This window comes from Rhinatrema bivittatum, chromosome 1 (assembly GCF_901001135.1).
Source record: "Rhinatrema bivittatum chromosome 1, aRhiBiv1.1, whole genome shotgun sequence".
Lineage (NCBI taxonomy): Eukaryota > Metazoa > Chordata > Amphibia > Gymnophiona > Rhinatrematidae > Rhinatrema > Rhinatrema bivittatum.
In genome coordinates, this window is record NC_042615.1 from 700,699,803 (window position 1) to 700,722,455 (window position 22,653).

At 48.5% G+C, this 22,653-nt stretch overlaps 1 protein-coding gene across 1 annotated transcript in view; it reads right to left on the reverse strand.

Moving 5' to 3' along the window:
- The window catches only part of LOC115075448 (zinc transporter 5), a 160,921-nt gene extending 139,886 nt beyond the window's left edge, over window positions 1–21,035 (reverse strand). Inside the window, exons 1-2 of the mRNA XM_029575825.1 lie at window positions 20,387–21,035; window positions 13,806–13,928 (exon numbers count right to left, since the gene is read on the reverse strand). Coding sequence (XP_029431685.1) covers window positions 13,806–13,928; window positions 20,387–20,457 — 194 coding nt within the window. The 5' untranslated portion in view covers window positions 20,458–21,035. The remainder of the gene's footprint in view (window positions 1–13,805; window positions 13,929–20,386) is intronic.
- Between the last annotated feature and the right edge of the window lie 1,618 nt (window positions 21,036–22,653).

The window sequence follows — 22,653 nt, forward strand, 5'->3', positions numbered from 1 at the left end:
TGATCCCCCTGCCTTAGCCCAGATCCAGCACACTCTTGACCACCTTCTCTCCCAGCCTGCCTCAGCACACGTCCAACCCTCCCTCCCTTCTCAGCTCAGCGTCAGCACACTCTGACCCCATTACTTAAAAGGAAAGAAAAAATCGATCAATTAAAAAAAGAAAAACTCCAAAAAACCCAAGGAAATTAACATACCCCCCCTCTCCCATGCATAAAAAAACCCGCTTCAGCCTTCCCCTTCCCGACCTCTCTCCAAGCCAGACCAGGTGGTGGACACAATAGTGATATAGGAAAATTGGTTCTTACCTGCTAATTTTTGTTCCTGTAGTACCACAGATCAGTCCAGACCATGGGATGAGCCTCCTGTCCAGCAGATGGAGACAGACCAAAACTGTAAGGGTATCCTATATCAGGACAGAGCCTACCTGCTTCCCTTCAGTATAACCATTGTCAAAGCAGAAAAGTATAAAGACAATGAGAATAAGGTCAAGCAAGTAGCAAGATAAGTAATAACTCAGTGAAAAAGTGAACAATAAACCAGGGAATGAACTCTGTAGAACAATTGCTCTTGTATAAAACATCTATGGTCATCTTAAGAGATGCTTCCGGTGCCGGCATGTGCTGGTAATGAGATTTCAGGCAATGAGAATCCAGGAAAAGACATCCAGAAAAACGTGTAAGGGCAAGGAAGAAAAAAAAAAAACTTTGAGCAGACTGACCGATAAAGACACAGGAGGGCATCTGGACTGATCCGTGGTTCTACAGGACCGAAAATTAGCAGGTAAGAACCAATTTTCCTTTCCCTGTATATACCCGGATCAGTCCAGACCATGGGATATACCAAAGCTTCCCTAGATAGGGTGGGACAGAGATAGACATGCTCGAAAAACCAGCCGTCCGAAGTACCCAAACACTGGAGCCCGAACATCCAGACGGTGATGCCAAGCAAAAGTGTGCAGATATCACCACGTAGCCGCCCTGCATAGCTCCTGAGGAGAGACTGAATGACTCTCCGCTCACAATGTAGCCTGAGAATGCAAAGAAAGAGCTTTGGGCCCGACAGGGACCGCACGGCCATGACAGATACATGCCGAGGCAATCGCCACCTTTAACCAATGAGGAATTGGAGTCTTAGAAGCCTAGTTGCCCCTAGGGGGTCCACTCCAGAGAAGAAAAAGATGAGCTGAAGACTCTGAACTCATTGGTGACCTGAAGGGAGCGTAAAAAGACTCGCTTCACATCAAGACGCCTGAGATCACCCCCTGCTGTCCCTGCTATGATTTCAGGGGTAAAAACTGGGAGTTCCACCGATTGGTTGACATAGAAAGAAGAAACAACCATTGGCAAGAATGAAGGAACCGCCTTGAGGGAACCCCCTGAATCCATGAAACGAAGGAAAGGGTTCCCTACAAGACAACGCTTGAATCTCTGACACACGTCTGGCAGAAGAAATGGAGACCAGGAAAAACAAACAGTCTTGAGGGTCAAAACCTTAAGAGCAGACCAACGGAGAGATTCAGAGGAAGCCACACAGAGGGACCGAAGGACCAAATTAAGGCTCCACGAGGGACAAGGAGCCCGAACAGGCGGCTTCAAAGCCGAGCATCTGAAAGAAAACTAATGAAATCTAGATGAGCCGCCAACGAACATCCATCCACACTGCCCAGGAGAGAGTGGAGGGTGGACACTTGGACCCGAGGGAGCCGAAAGGCAACCTTTTGATAGGCCCCGCTGAAGAAAACGAAAGAACCTGGGAGATCTGAGCTGTACGAGCCTGGATACTGGATTCCACACAGACGATCACAAACATTTTCCATACCTGGGCATAAGCAAGAGAGGTAGACGGCTTCCAAGACCGCTGCTGTCTTAATCTTCGCCATTCAAAAGCCAGGTCGCTAGACAAAAGCGATCCACCTGGTCGAAAAATACGGGACCCTGCCGGAGTAGGCACGGGAGTTGACAGAGGTGAAGAGGACCGACCGTCGCCAGGATTACCAGATCCATGAACCATGGTCTGCGAGGCCACTCGGATGACCGGTCCCTTGGGAAGCTCTATTCTTCTGAGAACCTTTCCCACCAGAGCCCACGGAGGAAACATGTAGGAGAGAATGTCGTGGGGCCAAGAAGGACCAGGGGAACCACCCCTTCCCAAACAGTACTCCCTCCAGCGACTGAAGAATCTGGGAGCCTTGGCATTGCCCAGAGTTGCCATCAGGTCTAGGTGAGGAGGGCCCCACCTGTGAACAATCAAATCCTTTGCTTCGCCTGACAACACCTACTCACCGGGGTCGAGGCATTGACAGCTAAGGAAATCGGCTTGAACATTCTCCTTGCCTGCTATGTGAGAGGCTGCCAGGCGTTCCAAGCGCTGCTTCGCCCAAGCGAGAAGCTTGCCAGCTTCGAAAGCCACCAGCGACTCCTGGTGCCCCCCTGACAAATGATATAGGCCATCGTTGATGGGTATAGGTCATCGTGGTGGGATTGGAGAGGACGCACACCACTCTGCAGCGGATCAGCGGAAGAAAAAACCTTGAGAGCCAGGCATATCGCTCGTGCCTCCAGATGACTGATGTGCCAGCGGGACTGGACTAGGGACCAGTACCCCTGCGTGGCCCAGGATTGACAGACCACTCCCCACCCAGAGAGACTGGCATCCGTCGTCACTACTATCCACTGTGGAGACAGTAAAGGCATTCTCTACAAGAGGCATGCCAGCGATAGCCACCATTGTATATCGGCGATGGAAGAATCGGAGGGAGGTAGGGGCGTCTGGAACTACTGGGACACCGGCTTCCAGCGGGATAGCAAAACTTTCTGTAATGGTTGCATATGCACAAAGGCCCAGGGGACTAGGTCGATAGTGGAAGTCTTGGTCCCCAATACCTGGAGGTAGTCCCACGCTGTGGGACACGAGAGGAGGCTGAGCCCTTAATCCATAAGTTTGAGCTCCTGAGCGTCCGGGAGGAACACCTTGCCGACTCGGGTATCGAAGCGTGCCCCCAGGAACTCCAGGACCTGGGAGGGCTGAAGGTTGCTCTTGGAGAAATGGACTATCCCCCCCTCGACCGCTATTCTGCAGAGATTCACCGACTTGGCCCGCACGAGCCAGTCGTCAGGTAAGGATGAACTAGGATCCCTTCGCGGCGAAGAGCTGCTGCCACCACCACCATGACCATGGTAAAGGTGCATGGAGTGGTGGCGAGGCCGAATGGCCGAGCTCGAAACTGCAAGTGTTGAAACGGAGAAACCGCTGTTGCTCGTGATGAATAGGTATGGGTAGGTAGGCAGACAGGTCGAGGGAGGCCAGATATTCGCCTGGGTGAACAGCCGCAATCACCGCCCTCAGGGCTGCCATTCGGAAATGGGGTACCTTGAGGGCCCGGTTGACACTCTTGAGATCCAAGATGGGATGGAAAAAAACTGTCCTTCTGTGGCATGACAAAGTAGATGGAATACTTGCCGGGGCCTTATTCCGCCACCGGGACTATGGTTCCCAAATCCTGGAGCCGGGTCTGGGAGATTGCCGCCTGCTTCTGGTGCCCGCAGAGGGAGACCATGTACAGTTCCGGAAGGTGTCGAGCAAACTCTAAAGTGTAGCCTTTTTCTATCACCTCAAGGACCCACTGATCCAACGTGATTGTGACCCATTCCTCCAGAAACCGGGAGAGTCGTCCACCTAAATCTGGAACGGAGGAATGGGCCAGCCGAATCTCACTGGGAGGCGGGCTTTGCGGTGGCATGTGGTGGGTGACCATCCCGGAAGGCACGGCGGTCATGAAAGGAATGAGACCATGTCCGAGACCTGGAGGAGTTCCCCCAAGGAAAGGAAATCCGTGCCCTGTTGGTATATCTACGCTGTCCCCGGGAAGGAGAACGCATAGGAAGAAAATCCTAGGCTGTTTAGGGCGGTCCTCCAGCAGCGTATGGACCTTGTTGTCACCCAAGGACTTAATAAGCTGCTCTAGGTCCTTGCCAAAAAGCAACTTACCTTTGAACGGCAGTGCCCAACTGAGATTTGGAAGAGGAGTCCGCCGACCAGTTGCGCAACCAGAGGAGGTGTCAGGCTGACACAACAGAGACCACCGCCTTGGCCTGTACCACAGCGCCCTGTAGACATTCAACCTGTTCTGCCTCTGCAGACGGGAGATCCTGGGTGCTGAGTAACTGTAGGACCCACCTAAGACTGGCCCGCTGCATGAGACTGCTGCAGATCGTCGCCCGGACCTCTAGGGCCAAGACTTCGAAGATACGCTTGAGATAAAAATTCAAGCGTGCGATCCTGGACATCCTTCAAGCGTGGTAACCACCGAGACAGAAGAACCCACCTTGGGAATTTTCAACATTTCCAGGCAATCCTCGAAAAGAGGATAGAGCGTATCCATAGCTCTACCCACGCGTAGCCTCGTCTCGGGAGCTTCCCATTCCCAAAGGAGCAGCAGCTTACGCATGGGATGAACCGCCCTGCATCCTGCCAGGGCGGGAGCTGGCATTGCGGCCGTAACCATATCATCTGGAGGCACTTCAATTCCCAGTTCCATTAGGATAAAGGGAATGAGAGGCTCCAGCTCCTCCCTTTGAAACAAAACGCAGAATTCGGGCGTCATCCCCTTCAAGAGGGGGGCCCTGCAAAAACACATCTGCATCCGGATCCTGATGCGGAGCCGCAGGGGGCGTGAGGCTGGTCCGGGGGGGGGGGGGTTTACCCCCGGAACCACTCGGACAGAGCCTTGTGTGTCTAGCGCCGCAGGAGCGGGTGGAGTAGCCATCCGAGGGATCTTGGTAGGCGGGGGGCTAGGAGGGGGGGTGCTCCTGTTCTTGCGAAATAGCGAGGTAAGATTTGTGCAACAAAGGCACAAATTCTGAGGAAAAACAGGCTCTGGATTTCCCGAGGGGGGTGGGGGGAGGGAGTAGAGTCGGGATCCTCATCAGGAGGGTGCACGGGGCTCAAATCGGGGGAAGAACATAAGAAATTGCCATGCTGGGACAGACCAAAGGTCCATCAAGCCCAGCATCCTGTTTCCAACAGAGGCCAAAAACCAGGCCACAAGAACCTGGCAATTACCCAAACACTAAGAAGAACCCATGCTACTGATGCAATTAATAGCAGTGGCTATTCCCTAAGTATAATTGATTAATAGCCATTAATGGACTTCTCCTCCAAGAACTTATCCAAACCTTTTTTGAACCCAGCTACACTAACTACCTTCTCTGGCAACAAATTCCAAAGCTTTATTGTGCGTTGAGTGAAAAAGAATTTTCTCCGATTAGTCTTAAATGTGTTACTTGCTAACTTCATGGAATGCCCCCTAGTCCTTCTATTATTCGAAAGTGTAAATAACCGAGTCACATCTACTCGTTCAAGACCTCTCATGATCTTAAAGACCTCTATCATATCCCCCCTCAGCCGTCTCTTCACCAAGCTGAACAGCCCTAACCTCTTCAGCCTTTCCTCATAGGGGAGTGTTCCATCCCCTTTATCATTTTGGTTGCCCTTCTCTGTACCTTCTCCATCGCAACTATATCTTTTTTGAGATGCGGCGACCAGAATTGTACACAGTATTCAAGGTGCGGTCTCACCATGGAGCGATACAGAGGCATTATGACATTTTCCGTTCTATTAACCATTCCCTTCCTAATAATTCCCAACATTCTATTTGCTTTTTTGACTGCTGCAGCACACTGAGCCGACGATTTTAAAGTATTATCCACTATGATGCCTAGATCTTTTTCCTGGGTGGTAGCTCCTAACATGGAACCTAACATCGTGTAACTACAGCAAGGGTTATTTTTCCCTATGTGCAACACCTTGCACTTGTCCACATTAAATTTCATCTGCCATTTGGATGCCCAATCTTCCAGTCTTGCAAGGTCCTCCTGTAATGTATCACAGTCTGCCTGTGATTTAACTACTCTGAATAATTTTGTATCATCCGCAAATTTGATAACCTCACTCGTCGTATTCCTTTCCAGATCATTTATATATATATTGAAAAGCACCGGTCCCAATACAGATCCCTGAGGTACTCCACTGTTTACCCTTTTCCACTGAGAATATTGACCATTTAATCCTACTCTCTGTTTCCTGTCTTTTAACCAGTTTGTAATCCACGAAAGGACATCGCCTCCTATCCCATGACTTTTTAGTTTTCGTAGAAGCCTCTCATGAGGGACTTTGTCAAACGCCTTCTGAAAATCCAAATACACTACATCTACCGGTTCACCTTTATCCACATGTTTATTAACCCCTTCAAAAAAATGAAGCAGATTTGTTAGGCAAGACTTCCCTTGGGTAAATCCATGTTGACTGTGTCCCATTAAATCATGTCTTTCTAAATGCTCTACAATTTTGATCTTGAGAATAGTTTCCACTATTTTTCCCGGCACTGAAGTCAGGCTCACTGGTCTATAATTACCCGGTTCACCCCTGGAGCCTTTTTTAAATATTGGGGTTACATTGGCCACCCTCCAGTCTTCAGGTACAATGGATGATTTTAATGATAGGTTACAAATTTTAAATAATAGATCAGAAATTTCATTTTTGAGTTCCTTCAGAACCCTAGGATGCATTCCATCCGGTCCAGGTGATTTGCTACTCTTTAGTTTGTCAATCTGGCCTACTACATCTTCCAGGTTCACAGTGATTTCGTTCAGTTCGTCTGAGTCATCACCCCTGAAAACCATCTCCGGAACTGGTATCTCCCCAACATCCTCATTAGTAAACACGGAGGCAAAGAATTCATTTCGTCTTTCTGCAATGGCCTTATCTTCCCTAAGAGCCCCTTTAACCCCTCTGTCATCTAATGGTCCAACCGACTCCCTCACAGATTTCTTGCTTTGGATATATTTAAAAAAGTTTTTATTATGACTTTTTGCCTCTATGGCCAACTTCATTTCAAATTGAAAAACTGGTTCCCCTCCCCCCTGCAGCTCCGAATCGGGAGCTGCACGAACTCCCAAAATGGCCACCATTCCCGTGATTTGCCGGGTCAGGAACGGCCTGGCCATGCGGCTGGAGGAGCACCCCCGGGTGCCTGAGGGATCGGCACCTCGGAGGGACCCTCACCACCCGGTAGGCACCCCCAGCATAGCCCATAGCAGGAGAGCTGCTAAGCAGGCTCCCCCAAGGTTAAAACAAGAACACGATTGCGGCATGAGGGAGAGCTAAAAATAGGCGCGAGCAGGGGAAACAGCTGAGTAATGCTGAGGAGAGGAACGAGTGCAGGCGATCGAACCCTGCCCGCTCTCTTCTCTGCAGGGGCAGAGGGAAAGAACTGCCTTCAGTTAAAGAATCCTTTTTTTTTTGTTGGTTTTTTGTTTGGCCAGTCAGGGGAATGAACTTCCCTGAAAATGCAGCCGGGGAATTACAGCGTCCCGGGGGCCAAAGCAGCTATGTATGCCGCACAAATGGCTTCCTTAATCCACCGAGATATGGTCGCCTTTGACGCTTTGTCCCCCTTCTTTGGGCCACCAAAGAGAACGAACAAATGATCAAAACGTCTGAAGTCATTGGTAACCTCCAGATAATGCAATAAGGTGCGCCACACATCCAAAAGATGAAGGTCTCTGTTCTGAGAAGACTCCTGGGACCAGTTAGGGAACCCTGGAAGCTCCTCAGTTTGATTGACGTGAAAGGCTGAAACCACCTTAGGGACAAAGGACGGAACGCTACCTGATCGTCGTAAATCCTAAGAAAAGGATCCTGACAAGATAGCGCCTGCAACTCTGAGATCCGACGGGAAGAGCAAATGGCCACCAAAAACACCGTTTTCAAAGTCAGATCTTACAGGGAAACTCCACGAAGAGGCTTGAAAGGAGCGCCACATAGAACGTGCAAGACTAAATTCAAACGCCAATCCGGACACACCGAACGGATGGGAGGGTGCAAATGTTTGACCCCCTTAAGAAACCAAGCAAAATCCGGATGCACTGCCAGCGAACAGCCGTCAAAGTTTCCCCGCAAGGCACCTAGAGCTGCAACTTGTACACGAAGGGAATTGAACGCCAAGCCCTTAGCGAGGCCATGTTGCAGAAAGTCAAGTACCCAAGGAACATGCACTGCTAAAGGGTCGCAGGAACGCTGATGACACCACATCTCAAAAAGCTTCCAAACTCTCACATAGGCCATAGTCTCTCCTGTAGGAGGGTGGAAATGACTTGTTCTGAATAACCCCTCAAGCGTAAACATCGCCTCTCAAAAGCCAAGCCACGAGAGAGAAGCGATCCTCCCGATCCAAAAATATGGGCCCCTGACGGAGCAGACGTGTTAGCTGAGCCAGCTGAAGTGGACACTCTAGAGCCAAGCGAACCAGATCCGCGAACCACGGACAACGTGGCCACTCCAGCGCCACCAGAATCACCCTTCCCAGGTGCCGCTCTATGCGACGGAAAAGCCGACCTATGAGGGGCCAGGGTGGGAAGGCATACAGCAGAATCCCCGTGGGCCAAGGACACACGAGAGCGTCTATGGCCACTGAGCCCTGTTCTCGGCGACAGCTGAAAAAAACGAACTGTTTTTGCGTTCACCTGCATTGCCATCAGATCCAGCTGAGGAGTTCCCCATCTGGTGCAAATGAGATTCCACGCCTCGAGAGATAGTTCCCATTCCCCTGGGTCTAGTTGCTGATGGCGGAGATAATCGGCTTGCACATTCTCTACTCCCGCGACATGGGATGCGGCAATGCCCTCGAGATGGCGCTCTGATCAGGTGAACAGAAGACGTGCCTCCAGTGCTATGGCGGGACTTCGAGTCCCGCCTTGCCAGTTGATGGAAGCCACCATTGTTGCATTGTCCGAGAAGATTCACACCATTCTGCCCTGGATCCAGGGAAGAAACACCTGCAGGGCCAGACGTACAGCCCTGGTCTCGAGCCGGTTTAAGGGCCAGAATCTTTTCATCGCCGACCAGAGCCCTTGGGCGGACCTGTCTGCACACACCGCCCCCCAACCTGAGAGGTTGGCATCGGTGGAGATTATCAGCCAATTCGGAGTGTCCAAATCCACCCCCTGTTCCAGAATGCCCAGTGACAGCCACCATGACAGACTGGCTCTGGATTCCGGAAGTAGAGGCATTGGTAGATGGAATTGCTCTGACACCGGGCTCCAGTGAGACAAAAGCGTACGCTGTAAAGGTCTTAAGTGAGCAAACGCCCAAGGACCCAAGTCCAAGGTTGAAGCCATGGAGCCCAGGACCTGAAGATGATGCCACACTGTGGGATTGTTCCTTCGAAGAAGGGAATGTATTTGCTCCTGCAACTTCCCTATTAGGTCCGCCACTAGAAACACTTTGCCCAGCACGGTATCGAATTGTGCTCCGAGATAAATCAACTTCTGAGTGGATTCCAAGTGACTCTTCTGCACATTGAGTGCCCAACCTAGGGATCGCAATGTGAACATCACCATGTGCACTGCTCTCTCGCAGTCCTCCCAAGACTTCGTGCAAATCAACCAGTCGTCCAGGTACGGGTGGACCAAGATTCCCTCCTGACGAAGGAAGGCCGCTGCCACCACCACCTTGGTGAACGTGGAGGAGCTGTTGCGAGACCAAATGGGAGGGCTCGAAATTGGAAGCGTCGTCCCGAGACCTTGAACCGCAGAAACCTCTGGTGATTCAGCCGGAATGTGTAAATACGCCTCCGAGAGGTCCAGAGAAGCGAGAAACTCCCCTTTTCGAACCACGGCCATCACTGTCCTCAGGGTTTCCATAGGAAAGCGAGGAACCCGAAGGCAAAGGTTCATCTTCTGCAGATCGAGGATGGGCCGAAACGTGCCCTCCTTCTTGGAGACCACAAAGTACATGGAGTACAGACCTCGTCCCTGTTGAGACTCCGTAACTGGGACAATAGCTTTGAGCTCGAGAAGTCGTCGTAGAGTCACCCGGACCGCCTCTCGCTTGACACTTGAGGCCACTCAGGACTCCACAAAAACCTCCTGGACTGAGCGCGAGAACTCCAGTGCATACTAGTCTTTGATCACTTCTAAGACCCAGTGGTCTGATGTAATTCTTGCCCATTCTGTGGAAAAGTTGGATAATCTTCCTCAGACAGCTTCAACGATGGAATGGGTGCTCGTGGCTTCATTGGGGGTTTTTATTACTTCCTGCACCAAGATGTCCCGAATTTCTTCCGGGCCGGCAACCCCCTTGAAAGGACTGCTGGCGCCCCAAAGCAGGTTTAGAAGCAGGAGGTGTGGAGTATCTACCTGCTCTGAAGCGGCAAGAGTCCCGAAACCTAGCTTGAGGAGGGAAGACTTTCATAGAAGATCTTTTATCTTCCGGCAACCGATTGCCCTTGGATTCAGCAAACAGCTTTACTAGCTGATCCAGATCCTCCCCAAACAGGAGCTTGCCCTTAAAGGGTAGATTACAAAGCTGGGACTTGGAGGACAAATCCGCCGCCCAATTTTGCAGCCAGAGGAGACACCAAGGACACCATACTTCTCACCAAGGTCCTCACCAGATCATACAAAGCATCTGCAACATAAGCGATACCTGCTTCTAGACGGGCAGACTGCAGAGCCCCACTGTCGCCCATACCGGCCCCAGCACAGACAGGCCCTCTGCATGAGGCTAGCTCAAACCGCCGCCCGAAGGCTTAGAGCGGCAACCTCGAATGCTCGCTTCAACTGGATCTCCAGCTTGCGGTCCTGCATATCCTTAAGGGCAGCCGTCCCAGCAACTGGGATAGTGGTCTTTTTCGTGACTGCCGAGACCGCAGCATCCACCTTTGGAATCTTCAGTAAATCCAAAACATCAGACGATAATGGGTACAGTTTTGCCATAGCTCTGCCCACCTTCAAGCCAGAATCCGGAGTCTCCCACTCCCGGGTCACTAGTTTGCGAACCTTCTTAGGCAGAGGAAAAGATGTTGTAGGACCCCTAATGCCATCGAGGACTGGATTGACGCCCTCATTGTCAGACTCTTCTTGAGAAACCTTAAGTCCCAGAACTTCAAGGACATGGGGAAGAAGGTGTCTTAACTCATCCCGCTTGAACAAATGCACCACGCTGGGGTCATCCCCCTCTGCAGGAGGGTCATCGGGCTCATCCGGATCATCAGTATCCGCATCAGCCGGATCCGGCCGCGCCGTCCCTACTACCCCTGAAGCCGGGGGTCACCCCAGACCCCTGGATCGGATCTCGCATACCCTGGGGAGAATCCCCCCCTGTGGGGTGAGCCTGATCAGCGAGGCGCTGACGAGGGTCCATACCCCGACCTCTTTTATCAGGCAGGTCCGAACCTGTCCCCAGGAGACTGGGACGCTTTACCGCCGAGCATTTCCTTGCCAGGAAAGCCTGGTGCATAAGGAGGACAAATTGTGGGGAAAACCCCTCCGGGTCCCCCTCCCCCACTGGAGAGTCGGCTGGGGTGATATCATTTCCCCCAGTGAGGTCTTCCCTCACCGGGGCTAGAACAGGCGGAGAATCCTCTTCCTGCGAAGCCAAAGGCGAGACAGACATTCCCTCCCCGAGGGAGGAGGCAAGAAGCCCTGAAGAGCCCTCTAACCACGGAGAACACGTGACTCACAAGGAGGCCGCATGACCCACACGCGCGGCCTGCGATTCTGTTTTCGGTCCCATCCGCAGCAGCGCGCCAATAGTCTGAAGTGAAATAGAAAAGGGCGCGAATAAAAAAAGAAATGCTCAGAGCCGTGACACGGAGAAACTTTCAGTCAGGCAGGACCAGAAAAAAAAACAAACTTTTCGTGCTGCGGAGGAAAAAACGCGCGCAGCCGTGCCGCGGGAAAGGAGCCTTTCTATAGTGAAATCGCAAGGCCCCCAGCAGGGAAGCGGCGAGTAAACGAGGCACACGGAGAAAAATTCACCCTTGCCTTCAGAAAACGACCCGGAGCCCCGGGAGCTGAGGGAAACACTGCTGACAGCTTCCCCGGCTGGCCTTAAAAGACCTGGTCCCTCCTGCATCTCTCCTTACCTCAGCACTGAAGACAGTCAGCCACAGTGAAAACAGCTCTTCTTTTTTTTTTTTTTTAATTAAACTTTACCAAGACACAGAGAAAAGCTGTTGCAGGAAACAAGGGAGCAGCTGTAGCGGAGATGGGGGTGAGTAGCCAGGAGCCCCTGGTTGTCAGACACCGAACTGTGGCAGGCGAAACTCTGACAGGAATATCCAATTCCCCGGACGCCTGGCTTCTACTGAGGGATTGCCCATGAAGGCACCTAACACCTCAGGAAGTGACCGTAAACCAAAAAATTAAATTCAAACTAAATAAAAAATACAACTAAAGACTGCAGGTGTGCATATGTACCACCCGCTGGAGTCAGAGAAATACTGGGTGACTGCAGGTGGCACTCTCGTTATGTAGCAGTGCCCAAAGTTCTAATTGTTCTCTGACTCCACTTGCTGGTAGGGATACACAACCCACTTTTTTGGATTGATCTGGGTATGTTCAGGAACTGAAGATTTTGAGAAAACCATTACACACATTTTCTTCTGAAAAATTGTTTTCCCCCAAGTCAATTATTTCGAAAGAAGTCAATATTGCTACAGCAGGGCTTCCCAGACCTGTCCTGGGGACCCCACAGCCAGATGGGCGTGCAGGATGTCCACAATGAATATGCATGAGAAGAATTTGCATATACTGGAGACCCAGTATATGCAAGCCTTGATGGAAGCTTTGGCTTTGGAATGAACATAACAAATGAAATTCCTCTTATGTATATTCAATAAGGATATCCTGAAAACAGCCTGGCTACAGGGTCCTCAGGACAGGTTTGGGAAGCTTTGTGCTACAGGTTTTTTCCATTCCTATATATTTAAGATGCTCAGGTGAGCACCATAAATCAGACTGTGCTGTGCCTCTTGAATGCAGCCTGCCAAAGGCATTTTAAAATTCAGAATGCTTATGGACCCTAAAGTCTGCCTGTAAGCATTAGCTTAATTTAAAATCTAAGAAACCTTATGACAACAATAAAGCCTGATACAAGTCACTGTGGGCTGAAGCTTCAAGCACTGGCTCATGGAGTCCTTCTCCGAGTGATGACGGCACACTGCAGAGAGCTTTAGTAAATGCATATCTAGAAGCCAACCTAATAATTCATGGCTTCCTATCTTCAGCCATGAAACCAGTCTTCGAAAACACAAGCCTGGGCAATCACCGCATGGAGCAAAGACATGTGGTGCTATTTGGCCTCGGGACCCCATTCTGATCCTGTCTTTGGGAAGAGAACATCAGCTGCTGCTGTGCACACGCCAGCCCAGCCAGCTCATCCCTGTGGACTGACACTCACTGGGGAACAGGGGCAGAAAATACAGTGCCTTGAAAGGAGACTGGCCTGAAGACCCAGCAACCCGAGAAAGGGTTTCAGTAGGGAATCATGTTCTCAGGGACAGACAAGTCTGCGGAGCGTTACTTGGCAGTGGCACTTAGGTTCCAGCCTGCATGAGAATGGGAGGCCCAATCCGATCATCCTGGAGACATACTAGGCATGTTTTAGCACACTATTTCTGCAACAAACATTCCCCTGACAAAATGTCTACAATGGTGCAAATCCCCACAGCAGAGTGAGGCCGGTGCAGCCCTGCAAGTCTGTGCCCTCTCAGCATCCCTTTAATAGTTCAGCGTTTGAAAAGAAAAAGTCTTGCACAGCAATCAAACTGTATTTTCTTCACAAAAACAAGGAGCACTTTGAGCTGAACACCCACGTTGCTGGAACCACCGCTTCTTATTTGCACCTGCCCTTTCTGCATGTTTGCCTGTCCCTGAGAACGTGATCCCCGACTGAAAGCCTGGACATTGGAATCCACAGGACAGTTCTGCTGAAACTGGAGCTTTACACTAAGGCACACTTACCCGAGTTTTAATATAAAGATAAACTGTACAATGTGAACTACTTTTAAGAGATCGTAGGATTCAAAGATTCCTAACGCCTTTAAGAACTTCGTGAAGCATAGCAGCACAATATATCCGGTCAACCTATAATAGAAGAAAGAAAAAAAAATGTAGTCAGTAAAATGGAACAAAGGAAAAGTAAAACTGATATAGCAGAGGATACTATGGCAATAACCCATACAAATAACCCTCATCTCCTACCTCTGTGGTCACACGGCATTAATCCCAAGCTCAAGGCACTTCAACTCTTGAGACCATTAACATTCAGTGTCTCTAACTTCCTTTTGAGGAAAGAAACTAGACTTCATTTTCCAATCACGACCCTTCTTCAAAAAAAAAAAAAAATTAAAAAAAAACTTTCAATGGACTAAATCTCTGCTTTTTAGTGTCCTATTTTAAGAGTATTCTTGCTTTTTACACCTGGAAACACTACTTAACTTCCCCTCCTCCCCTCAGAAATGTCGAATTTGAAGACCTGATTTGGTTAGATGCTGGGTTAGTTAAGGTCAAGGTAAAACATTTTTAGAAAACTTAAGGGCCAATCAAACTCCTTTATACGCTTTTGTCCCTTTTTTCTGCTTATGTTGCTTTTTGGGTATTTTTTGCTCTCCCCTCCCCATGACAGGTTTTTTCCTCTCTTCTTCTGGACCCCACCATTGTTCCCAGCAGCCCCCCCCCCCCCAAGTTCCTCCTCCTAAACCCAGTCCTGACCACTGATGCTTCTCTTTCTGAGTCCAGCCCCCTACTTCTGGCAGCAGGTTCTAAATTTTAGCCGCCCAGGTTTCCAGCCCTAGTGAAGATGAACTTTTTGAGAAAAGCATGCTGAAAGATTCTTCTACAGGAACCTATGGCAGGGAGGGCTTTGCAGCTGTTTAACACTCTACCTCTTGCTGGAATAAAAATTCAAGGAGGATAACTTTAGAAGACTTGTGCACGCCCATATATACACGTATATGGCCACGTGGAAATCTACCCCAGTATTTTATAACCCATGTGTAACATATACACCCGGGTTATAAAATATGCATAATTCTTCCCTGGAAAGCTTGCATATGTAAAAAAAATAAGCAAGCAAATAAGTCTTAAAAAGCGCTACTTATACGGCTAATGGGAAATTTCTACAAGGTGTGATAAATTTTTCACTTCGTGCGCTGATTAATACACCACAGGGGGCATATTACGGCGAAGAGAAAGAGAGCCTACATTGTACAAATCAACTCCTCTTGTTTTACTTTTCATCCATTATAAATGACTTCAAATGTTTAGTGATGTCAATATTACTAGGAATACCTCAGATTGTTTCTGTTACAATACCCCCCCCCCCCAATTCAAAGTGCCCGTCTACAGTGGTACATCTCTCTCTCTTTCTCTCTCTAAGATTTAGCCGGATAAGTAGCTCTGTTTGAGATTTATCCAGCTACCTTACTTACAGGCCGATACAGTACAGTGCGCTCTGTCGCAGCGCACTGTTAACCCGCCACTGGACGCGCGTTTTCCCTTACCCCTTATTCAGTAAGGGGCCGAAAACGCGCATCCAATCCGCCAAACCTAATAGCGCCCTCAACATGTTGATGGCCCTATTAGGTATTCCCGCGCGATACAGAAAGTTAAATGTGCAGCCAAGCCGCACATCTTACTTTCAGAAATTAGCGCCTACCCAAAGGTAGCCGTTAATTTCTGCTGGCACCGGGAAAGTGCACAGAAAAGCAGTAAAAACTGCTTTTCTGTGCACCCTCCGACTTAATATCATGGTGATATTAAGTCAGAGGTCCCGAAACTTTCCAAAAGTAAAAAAAATAAAATAAAAAAAAATTTGAAGTCGGCCAGCGGCTGTCGGGTCAAAAACCGGACGCTCAATTTTGCCGGTGTCCGGTTTCCGAGCCCGTGGCTGTCAGCGGGCTCGAGAACTGACACCAGCAAAATTGAGCGTCGGCTGTCAAACCCGCTGACAGCCGCTGCTCCAGTCCAAAAGGACGCGCTAGTGTCCCTAGCGCCTTCTTTTTGCCCGTTTTTACGGCCGGGCCTCATTTAAATACAGAATCGCCCGCTCTCCCGCGGACTTTACTGAATCGGCCCGTTAGCCAGAAAAGAAGCTGTAATTGATTCTTTTCCGGCTAAGTAGCGCTTTTCAGACTTATCCAGCTAAGAGGGAGTGAACTGCTGTACGCATGTTTTATTACTTTATATTTAAAAAATATAAGCATGGAGATTTTACATGAAAAATTTAAGTAGCATTTACCCCAAGTAAATGCTTATTTATTTTTATTTAATATTCCACTTTTTCAGGCACTTCAAAGAGGATCACATGCAGGTACTGTAGGTATTTCTATCACAAGAGAGCTCACAATCTACCAGTCCGATGCAGAAAGGCATGTTCAGCCCAAAGCATAGCTTTACCCATATCTGAACGTACAATTTGTGAGTGGAAACCTTACTGCCAATGCAACAAGGAGTTTTACGCTCACAAAATGTGCATTCTAAAATGTGAGTACTGCTTAGCAGCCTCTCATGGAAATCCAATGCAAATCAGGGCATTAAGCAGTACTCCCTGATGCAGAGAGATACGCTGGCCTAACATACGTTTTCTTAATGCAGTGCTGAAAACTTAACTCCTGGGTCAGAAATGGAGTTAAGTTTCCAGCACTGCTCTGCAATTAGCCGCTGCCACTTAGCTAGAGATGTCCATACTTATCTGGCTAAGTGGCAGCAGCTAACTGGACAGACAACCAGATAAGTACAGATTTACCTGGCTAAGAGGCGGCAGTTAGCCACAGCCAGATAGGTGGCCAAGTATTTATTTTTATATGGATATTTATGCTGTTTTATTGTTTTATATTGTTTTTTATTTTGTGTATGCTATGTTTTATGTTTTGTATCCCATCTAGAACACAGCCTGGCAATTAGGTAGAACAGAAATTATTGTAAATAAAATAAACAAGTAAGATTTATCAGACTATCTTTTTTCTTTTTTTTTTTTAATTATCTGCACAGTCTCTTTCTTCTCCGGACCCCCCATCTCTTTCTCTCCCCCCCCCCTTTCCCAAGTTAAAATGTGCATTCGGCTTGTGCTAAACACACATTTTAAAGTTAACCTGCTTTTTTAAAACCCCTGATACATTTGCATAGCATTAGCTTACTGCATTAGGAGTTAAAAAGATTTTAATTTGAGCAGAGGGTGGAAAAGTAAACCCACAGGGGCGGAGTCCAAGATGGCGACCGAATGAGACGCGGAAGAAGGCAGCTCTGCTGAAGTTCTATATCTCTTTTTGAAATTATACCTCAACTTCACTAATGCTGCATATGAAACGCAAGGCCAGACTCTGTGAGAGCCAGGCTGTTCTGGATATTCCTGAAGCACGACAAAGTGTTACCCTGCCTTCTTCACCCCAATGCCCAACCAGCCGGGAGCTAGTGATGCGGTGGATGAGGACGTGGAGCGAACGCCCTCATCTCTGGCAGAGGAAATCTCGCTAAGTCCCGGAGCGCCTGAGATGCCTTCCCCACCCCTGCGAGAGAGTGAGTTTCGGGAGTGAACTCCAAAACGTTCGCCGTCAAGCCATGAGATAGAAGGAGGTCGGAGCCTGGCAGAAGCGGGAGGAACACTCCAGCTGGGAGGATATATACCCCCGATGCCGAGAGATATCATCCCCGAAACTCCACCGCAGAGAACTGCACGGGACACTGTATCTGGGGAAGAAGAGGTGAGTCTATATAAGAATTAACCCCTTTTCTTGTGAAGCCAGCGGTAATAATGCTGGCAGCCCTTTGGGAAGCAATGGCTGCTTATTGAAACAGCCGTTGTGAATTTGTCAAAAGTTTGCATGGAGTCAAATAAAAGAAGTATAGAGAATGTGAAAAGACTGGAAGTTCAAGATGGAAAATTGTCTGAAATGGATAAGAAAATTAAGAGTATTGAGAGTAGTCATCAACATCATCTGATTCTGCATGAGACTGTGCTAAATAAAAAAGTAGAAAATATAGAGAATTCTCTCCGCAGCCTAAATATTAGGGTTCTTAACTTTCCGGTCATACCCCAAATGCCTGTGATTGATTTGTTCAAGAAATATTTAACTGAAGTTCTAAAAATGCCTACAGAGGAATTGCCTTTAATTTTAAAGAGAATAGCCACTGCCATTAGCAATGGTTACATGGAATAGACTTAGTTTTTGGGTACTTGCCAGGTTCTTATGGCCTGGATTGGCCACTGTTGGAAACAGGATGCTGGGCTTGATGGACCCTTGGTCTGACCCAGTATGGCTTTTTCTTATGTTCTTACCTTCCACAAAAGAAGAGCGAGGCAGACCAGGAGAAAGAAGAACCCCAAGCACAGCTGAATATTTCTGATTTATTAGAACTATCAATTGAGGATCCAGTCACCACAAGAGGAGTTTTATTTGTGACTTTTGCTTTTCAGAAAAAAATAATGTGATGAGAATGTTTTTCCGTAAAAGATCAGAAAAATATTACGGTCAAAAAATATGGTTATTCCCCGATATTACTCGGTCGACACAGGAGAGGAGAAAAAAAGTTTACAGAAATGAGGATGGAAGCTTTAACTATATGTTCGAAATTTGTTGTTCGCTACCCATGCAAATGTGTAGTAAAATTTCAAAATTTAGTTTATGTTTTTTTTGAACCGGCCCAACTTCGTTTCTTTATTGACTCACATATAGCAGTGACTACGACAGTACAGAAGGCATAAGTAGGCATTCTCTAGGTCGCCATCATTTCTTTTTTCATTTTTTTTGCCTAAGATTTGTTCGCTCTGAAATTTATTTAGTATCTGCCCCCTTAATTTCTTCTTATAAGGATGGTATGAACATGGTATTATTGCTGATTGTATTATGTTTGCCTGAAATTATTGCAAATGTCAAATGAACCATCTGACTTTTCATTCTCGATGTTATTTTGTGTAAATAATTTAAAATGCAATAAAAATAAAAAAATACAAGATTTTAATTTGAATGTTAAAACTATGTGCTGAAAACCAAGGCACACTTTCTAAATGCTCAGATTATTGCATTGGCTGGTAAATTTTAACCTAAGGCTATGGAGACTGAAGTGACTTGTCCAAGGTCACAAGGGATTTGAACCTTTACTTAACAGCAGGCCGAGCACACCGTTTAGCACGCGATTGGCCATGCGTTTTTGACATGTGTCTATTACCCTTTATACTTAAGGGGTTTAGCACGTCGAAAACACGCGGCCAACCCCCCCCCCCCCCCAAAAAAAAAAAAACTAATAGTGGTCATCACATGCAAATACATGTTGATGAGGCTATTAGTTAGTCCCCGGGATACAAAGTAAAATGCGCGGTCAATCCCAAGGGCAGGCATTAATTTCTGAGCAACCCGGAAAAGTGTACTGCTTTTCTATACACCCTAGCGATATTAAGTTGGAGGAACCAAAAATAAAAATTTTTTTTTAACAAATTCGCCCACTGGTCAGCAGGTTAGAAAAATGGATGCTCAATTTTACCAGCGTCCATTTTCCTAACCCGTGGCTTTCAGCGGGTTCAGAAACTGACACCAGTAAGATTGAGGTCGGTTGTCGGAACCCGCTGACAGCTACCTCTATACTAATATGGAGGCGCTAGGGACACGCTACTGTCCCTAGCGCCTCCTTATTGGCGCAACCCCTCATTTAAATAATCATGCGCCCAGAAGAGGTGGCTGGGCGCACGTTGGGAGAGCTGGCGCTCAACAGAGTGCCCGTTCTTCCGCAATTCTTACAGTATCGGCCTGCCAGTTTGCAACTTGCTCCTCTAACAACTAGGCTACTGCTCCACGCCACACTATTTACATGCGTATATGCTAACTTTTATGCGCTGAATGATTTGAAAATTCACCTTTAAGATTTTATCTTCATGGATATCCTAGTTGATTTTTGCAAATCTCAGACATGGATCAGTGCAGGTTACCACTTCTTTCTATCCTTAGCTCCGACATAGAGAGACACAGAATATGACTGCATTCTAACTCTGCCCAATTTCATTCCTGGGGCAATGCCATAGCCCTCAATTTATCTTTGGCTTTCCATTTACGTCTATGCAACTAAAGATCCTTCTGTGCTTATCCCATGCTTTCTTGAATATCTTCTCCATTTCTGTTACCACTGAATAGCAATCATTCCAAAGCAAAATGAAAAGATCTACCCCATATCGCCTCAGTTACCCAGATATTAATTTAGACCCAGTATGCTCTCAGGGTGTCCAGATTTTCTTATTAATGGGAAGCACAATGGGGCACACTCAGGTTAACCTTATACTGAAAAACACTGAACCTGACAAAATATTTGTAAGAACAGGGGGTGAGAAATGATTAGTTGTACTTTAAAAACCCATGTCACTGTGGCAGAGCCAGAAACTTCTGAGACCCCTGGAAAGGGGCATTTTAGGGACTGCTGACGTTCTTAGCATATTCTTTCACTAAAAAGAAGAAAGGGGGCCCTGGGAGTATAGGGAGACACTGGTTGTATGAGGAGATCCGGGGATCCCTTGCGCCAGGGGCTTTGCTTGTACGGGGAGATCCGGGGCCTCTCACCTGGAGCTCGGGACGTCCACAGGCCCCAGCCTGCCGCTAGCTATCACGTTGCTGCTGTACTTCTCCTCCATGGCGCCGGTCCCAGCTGGTGGGGCGCCGGGGGCTCAGGAGCGGCGCTCTTCCGGCATGCTGGGTGCCTCTCACCACCCCATTCCCGGCGCTCTCAGGCCCCAGAGCCACGTCAGCGCTCGGCGAACTCGATGGGGAAAATCGAAACCCGGCCGCAGACGCCACGAGGTCCCACTCTGCCCCGCGGTCTGCCTGCTTCCTTCCCGCCGACCTTCCGTCACCACCTTCTCTCCTCTTCCACCTTCCCGTCGCCGGTAACCACGACCAGCAACCAGGGCCTGGCAGCAGCAACACAGACTCCACCAGGCGAAAGCCACGAACAGCGCCCCCTGCCAGCCCCAGAACGCAGGGCAGCCCGCAGTCACAGCTCCACCCCCGCCTCTGGGCTTCACAGCTCCATCGAAATCCTCTCTAACTTTACAGTAATACCCTGGAATGTTTAGCAGGCTTCAGTAATGTACAGGAAGGAGGCCTGTTCCATTAAAAGAAGAAAGCCAAGGCAAAAGGGGTCATAGTGTGGATTCAGAGAACACACTATTTTATCCAAGAAAACAGGAGAAAATATTTCTGTACTGAAGTTGGCAGGGACCTGAGATAACCAGCAGAAGTGGTGGAAAACCGAACCTTGACTTCATTTAAACATGCTTGGGTCAGCTGCTTATGATTAACAGCACTATAGAACTAATAAGTAGTAGTAGCAGCAGATATAGACACGGTCAAAGTCAGGTCTGAAAATTTTAGAAAATGGCACTGAACGGGCTCAGGGCTAGAGGGTGCTCTAGGGCCGCTACTTTTGCAGAACTGGAGAATCTCAGGTATTGGCGGGGCGGGGTTACTAGGCTACCACTGATTTATTTAGATTTTTAGGGTGGGGAGGCCCTACTTGCCTGGCTTTTTTATGGAAAGAGGGTGGGTGGGGGGTATCTGAATAACTGTTCAAATGATGAACAGCTATACTGAAACCTTATGCTTCCTGTGCAGCTGTCAAGAGCAATCTTGGGCTGCATAAGGGAAGGGAGACAGGGGATGGCAGTGTGGCAGGAAGAAGTAGAGGGTGCCAAGGAGGCACTAGTTTTTGAAATATTTACTAGGGAGAGACGGCTGGAGGGCCAGTTCCTGTAAATATTATTTTCTTTTTTTAATCTAGTGGCATTTGCAGGGTCCTGGCCTACCAGGGGCTTTAATATTAGTGGTGTTTGAGTTGCAATAGGGCCCGGCCACAGCATTGCTACTTATCAGGTTCCCTGTACGTACCAGGATCAGTCCAGACTGCTGGGTTATGCCTCCCCTCCAGCAGATGGAGTCAGAGAGAAAAATTGAACAGCACCCCCTAGATATACCGGTGTGCCACCTGCGATCCCTCAGTATTTTCTCTGACTCCAGCAGATTGAGAGGCATAACCTGCGACCCTGATCTGTTGTATCATTTCTTCTGGAATTCCAGGTTGGTTTTTTTCTAGTAGTTGAGGTTCCGCTGACTATATCAACTGGTTGTTTGTTTGATTTTAGTTTAAAAAAAAAAAAAAAAAGTAGGTGTCTGTATAGTTTATCTTGTTTGTTTTTCCTATTCTGTTCCCCGCGCAGCGACTGACAGGTTATCAGACAGGCTTAGAGGGCTATGTCCTCAGGTGTTTTCCCGGTAATAGTGTGTCCCTGTAGGTCCAGGGGGAAAGCTTACCGGTGGGCCGGTCACCCTCCCCCCCCCCCCCCCCCCCACAGTGATTTTTCCCAGAGGTTTCCTCTGAAGGGGGCTTGCTTAGAGACTCTGTGTCTGTTTCATAAAAAAAAAATAACAAAAAAAAAAAGAAATAAGGTTTATTTGATTTAAGAGAGCCACGTAAGCCCTGTTGGGGACAGGCACTGAGCTTGGTGCTTGCAGCCCCGGCCTGCCGTGCTTCGGACCAGGGATTCCGGATGGGGTGGTTGGTTCACCGGGCGTGTTTACATTTTGGGGACTTTGCTTACCTTTGGCGCACTTTTTCTGCTACCGGCCTCTTCATGCCGCGATCTTCAGCCTGCACGGCCTGCAGGAAGGCGGGGGCGCGACTCTCCCGAGAGGGTCTCTGCTCCCAATGTCTTCCCGGGGGCGAGGGACCCTCTCGGGGGCCGAGCACTGCCCGCAGCGCTGCTTCTTTGACTTTTTTGGCGCGGCGGCGAGGGGTAGCTGATTCCCGGTCTTCGGCCCCGCCTCCCATAGAG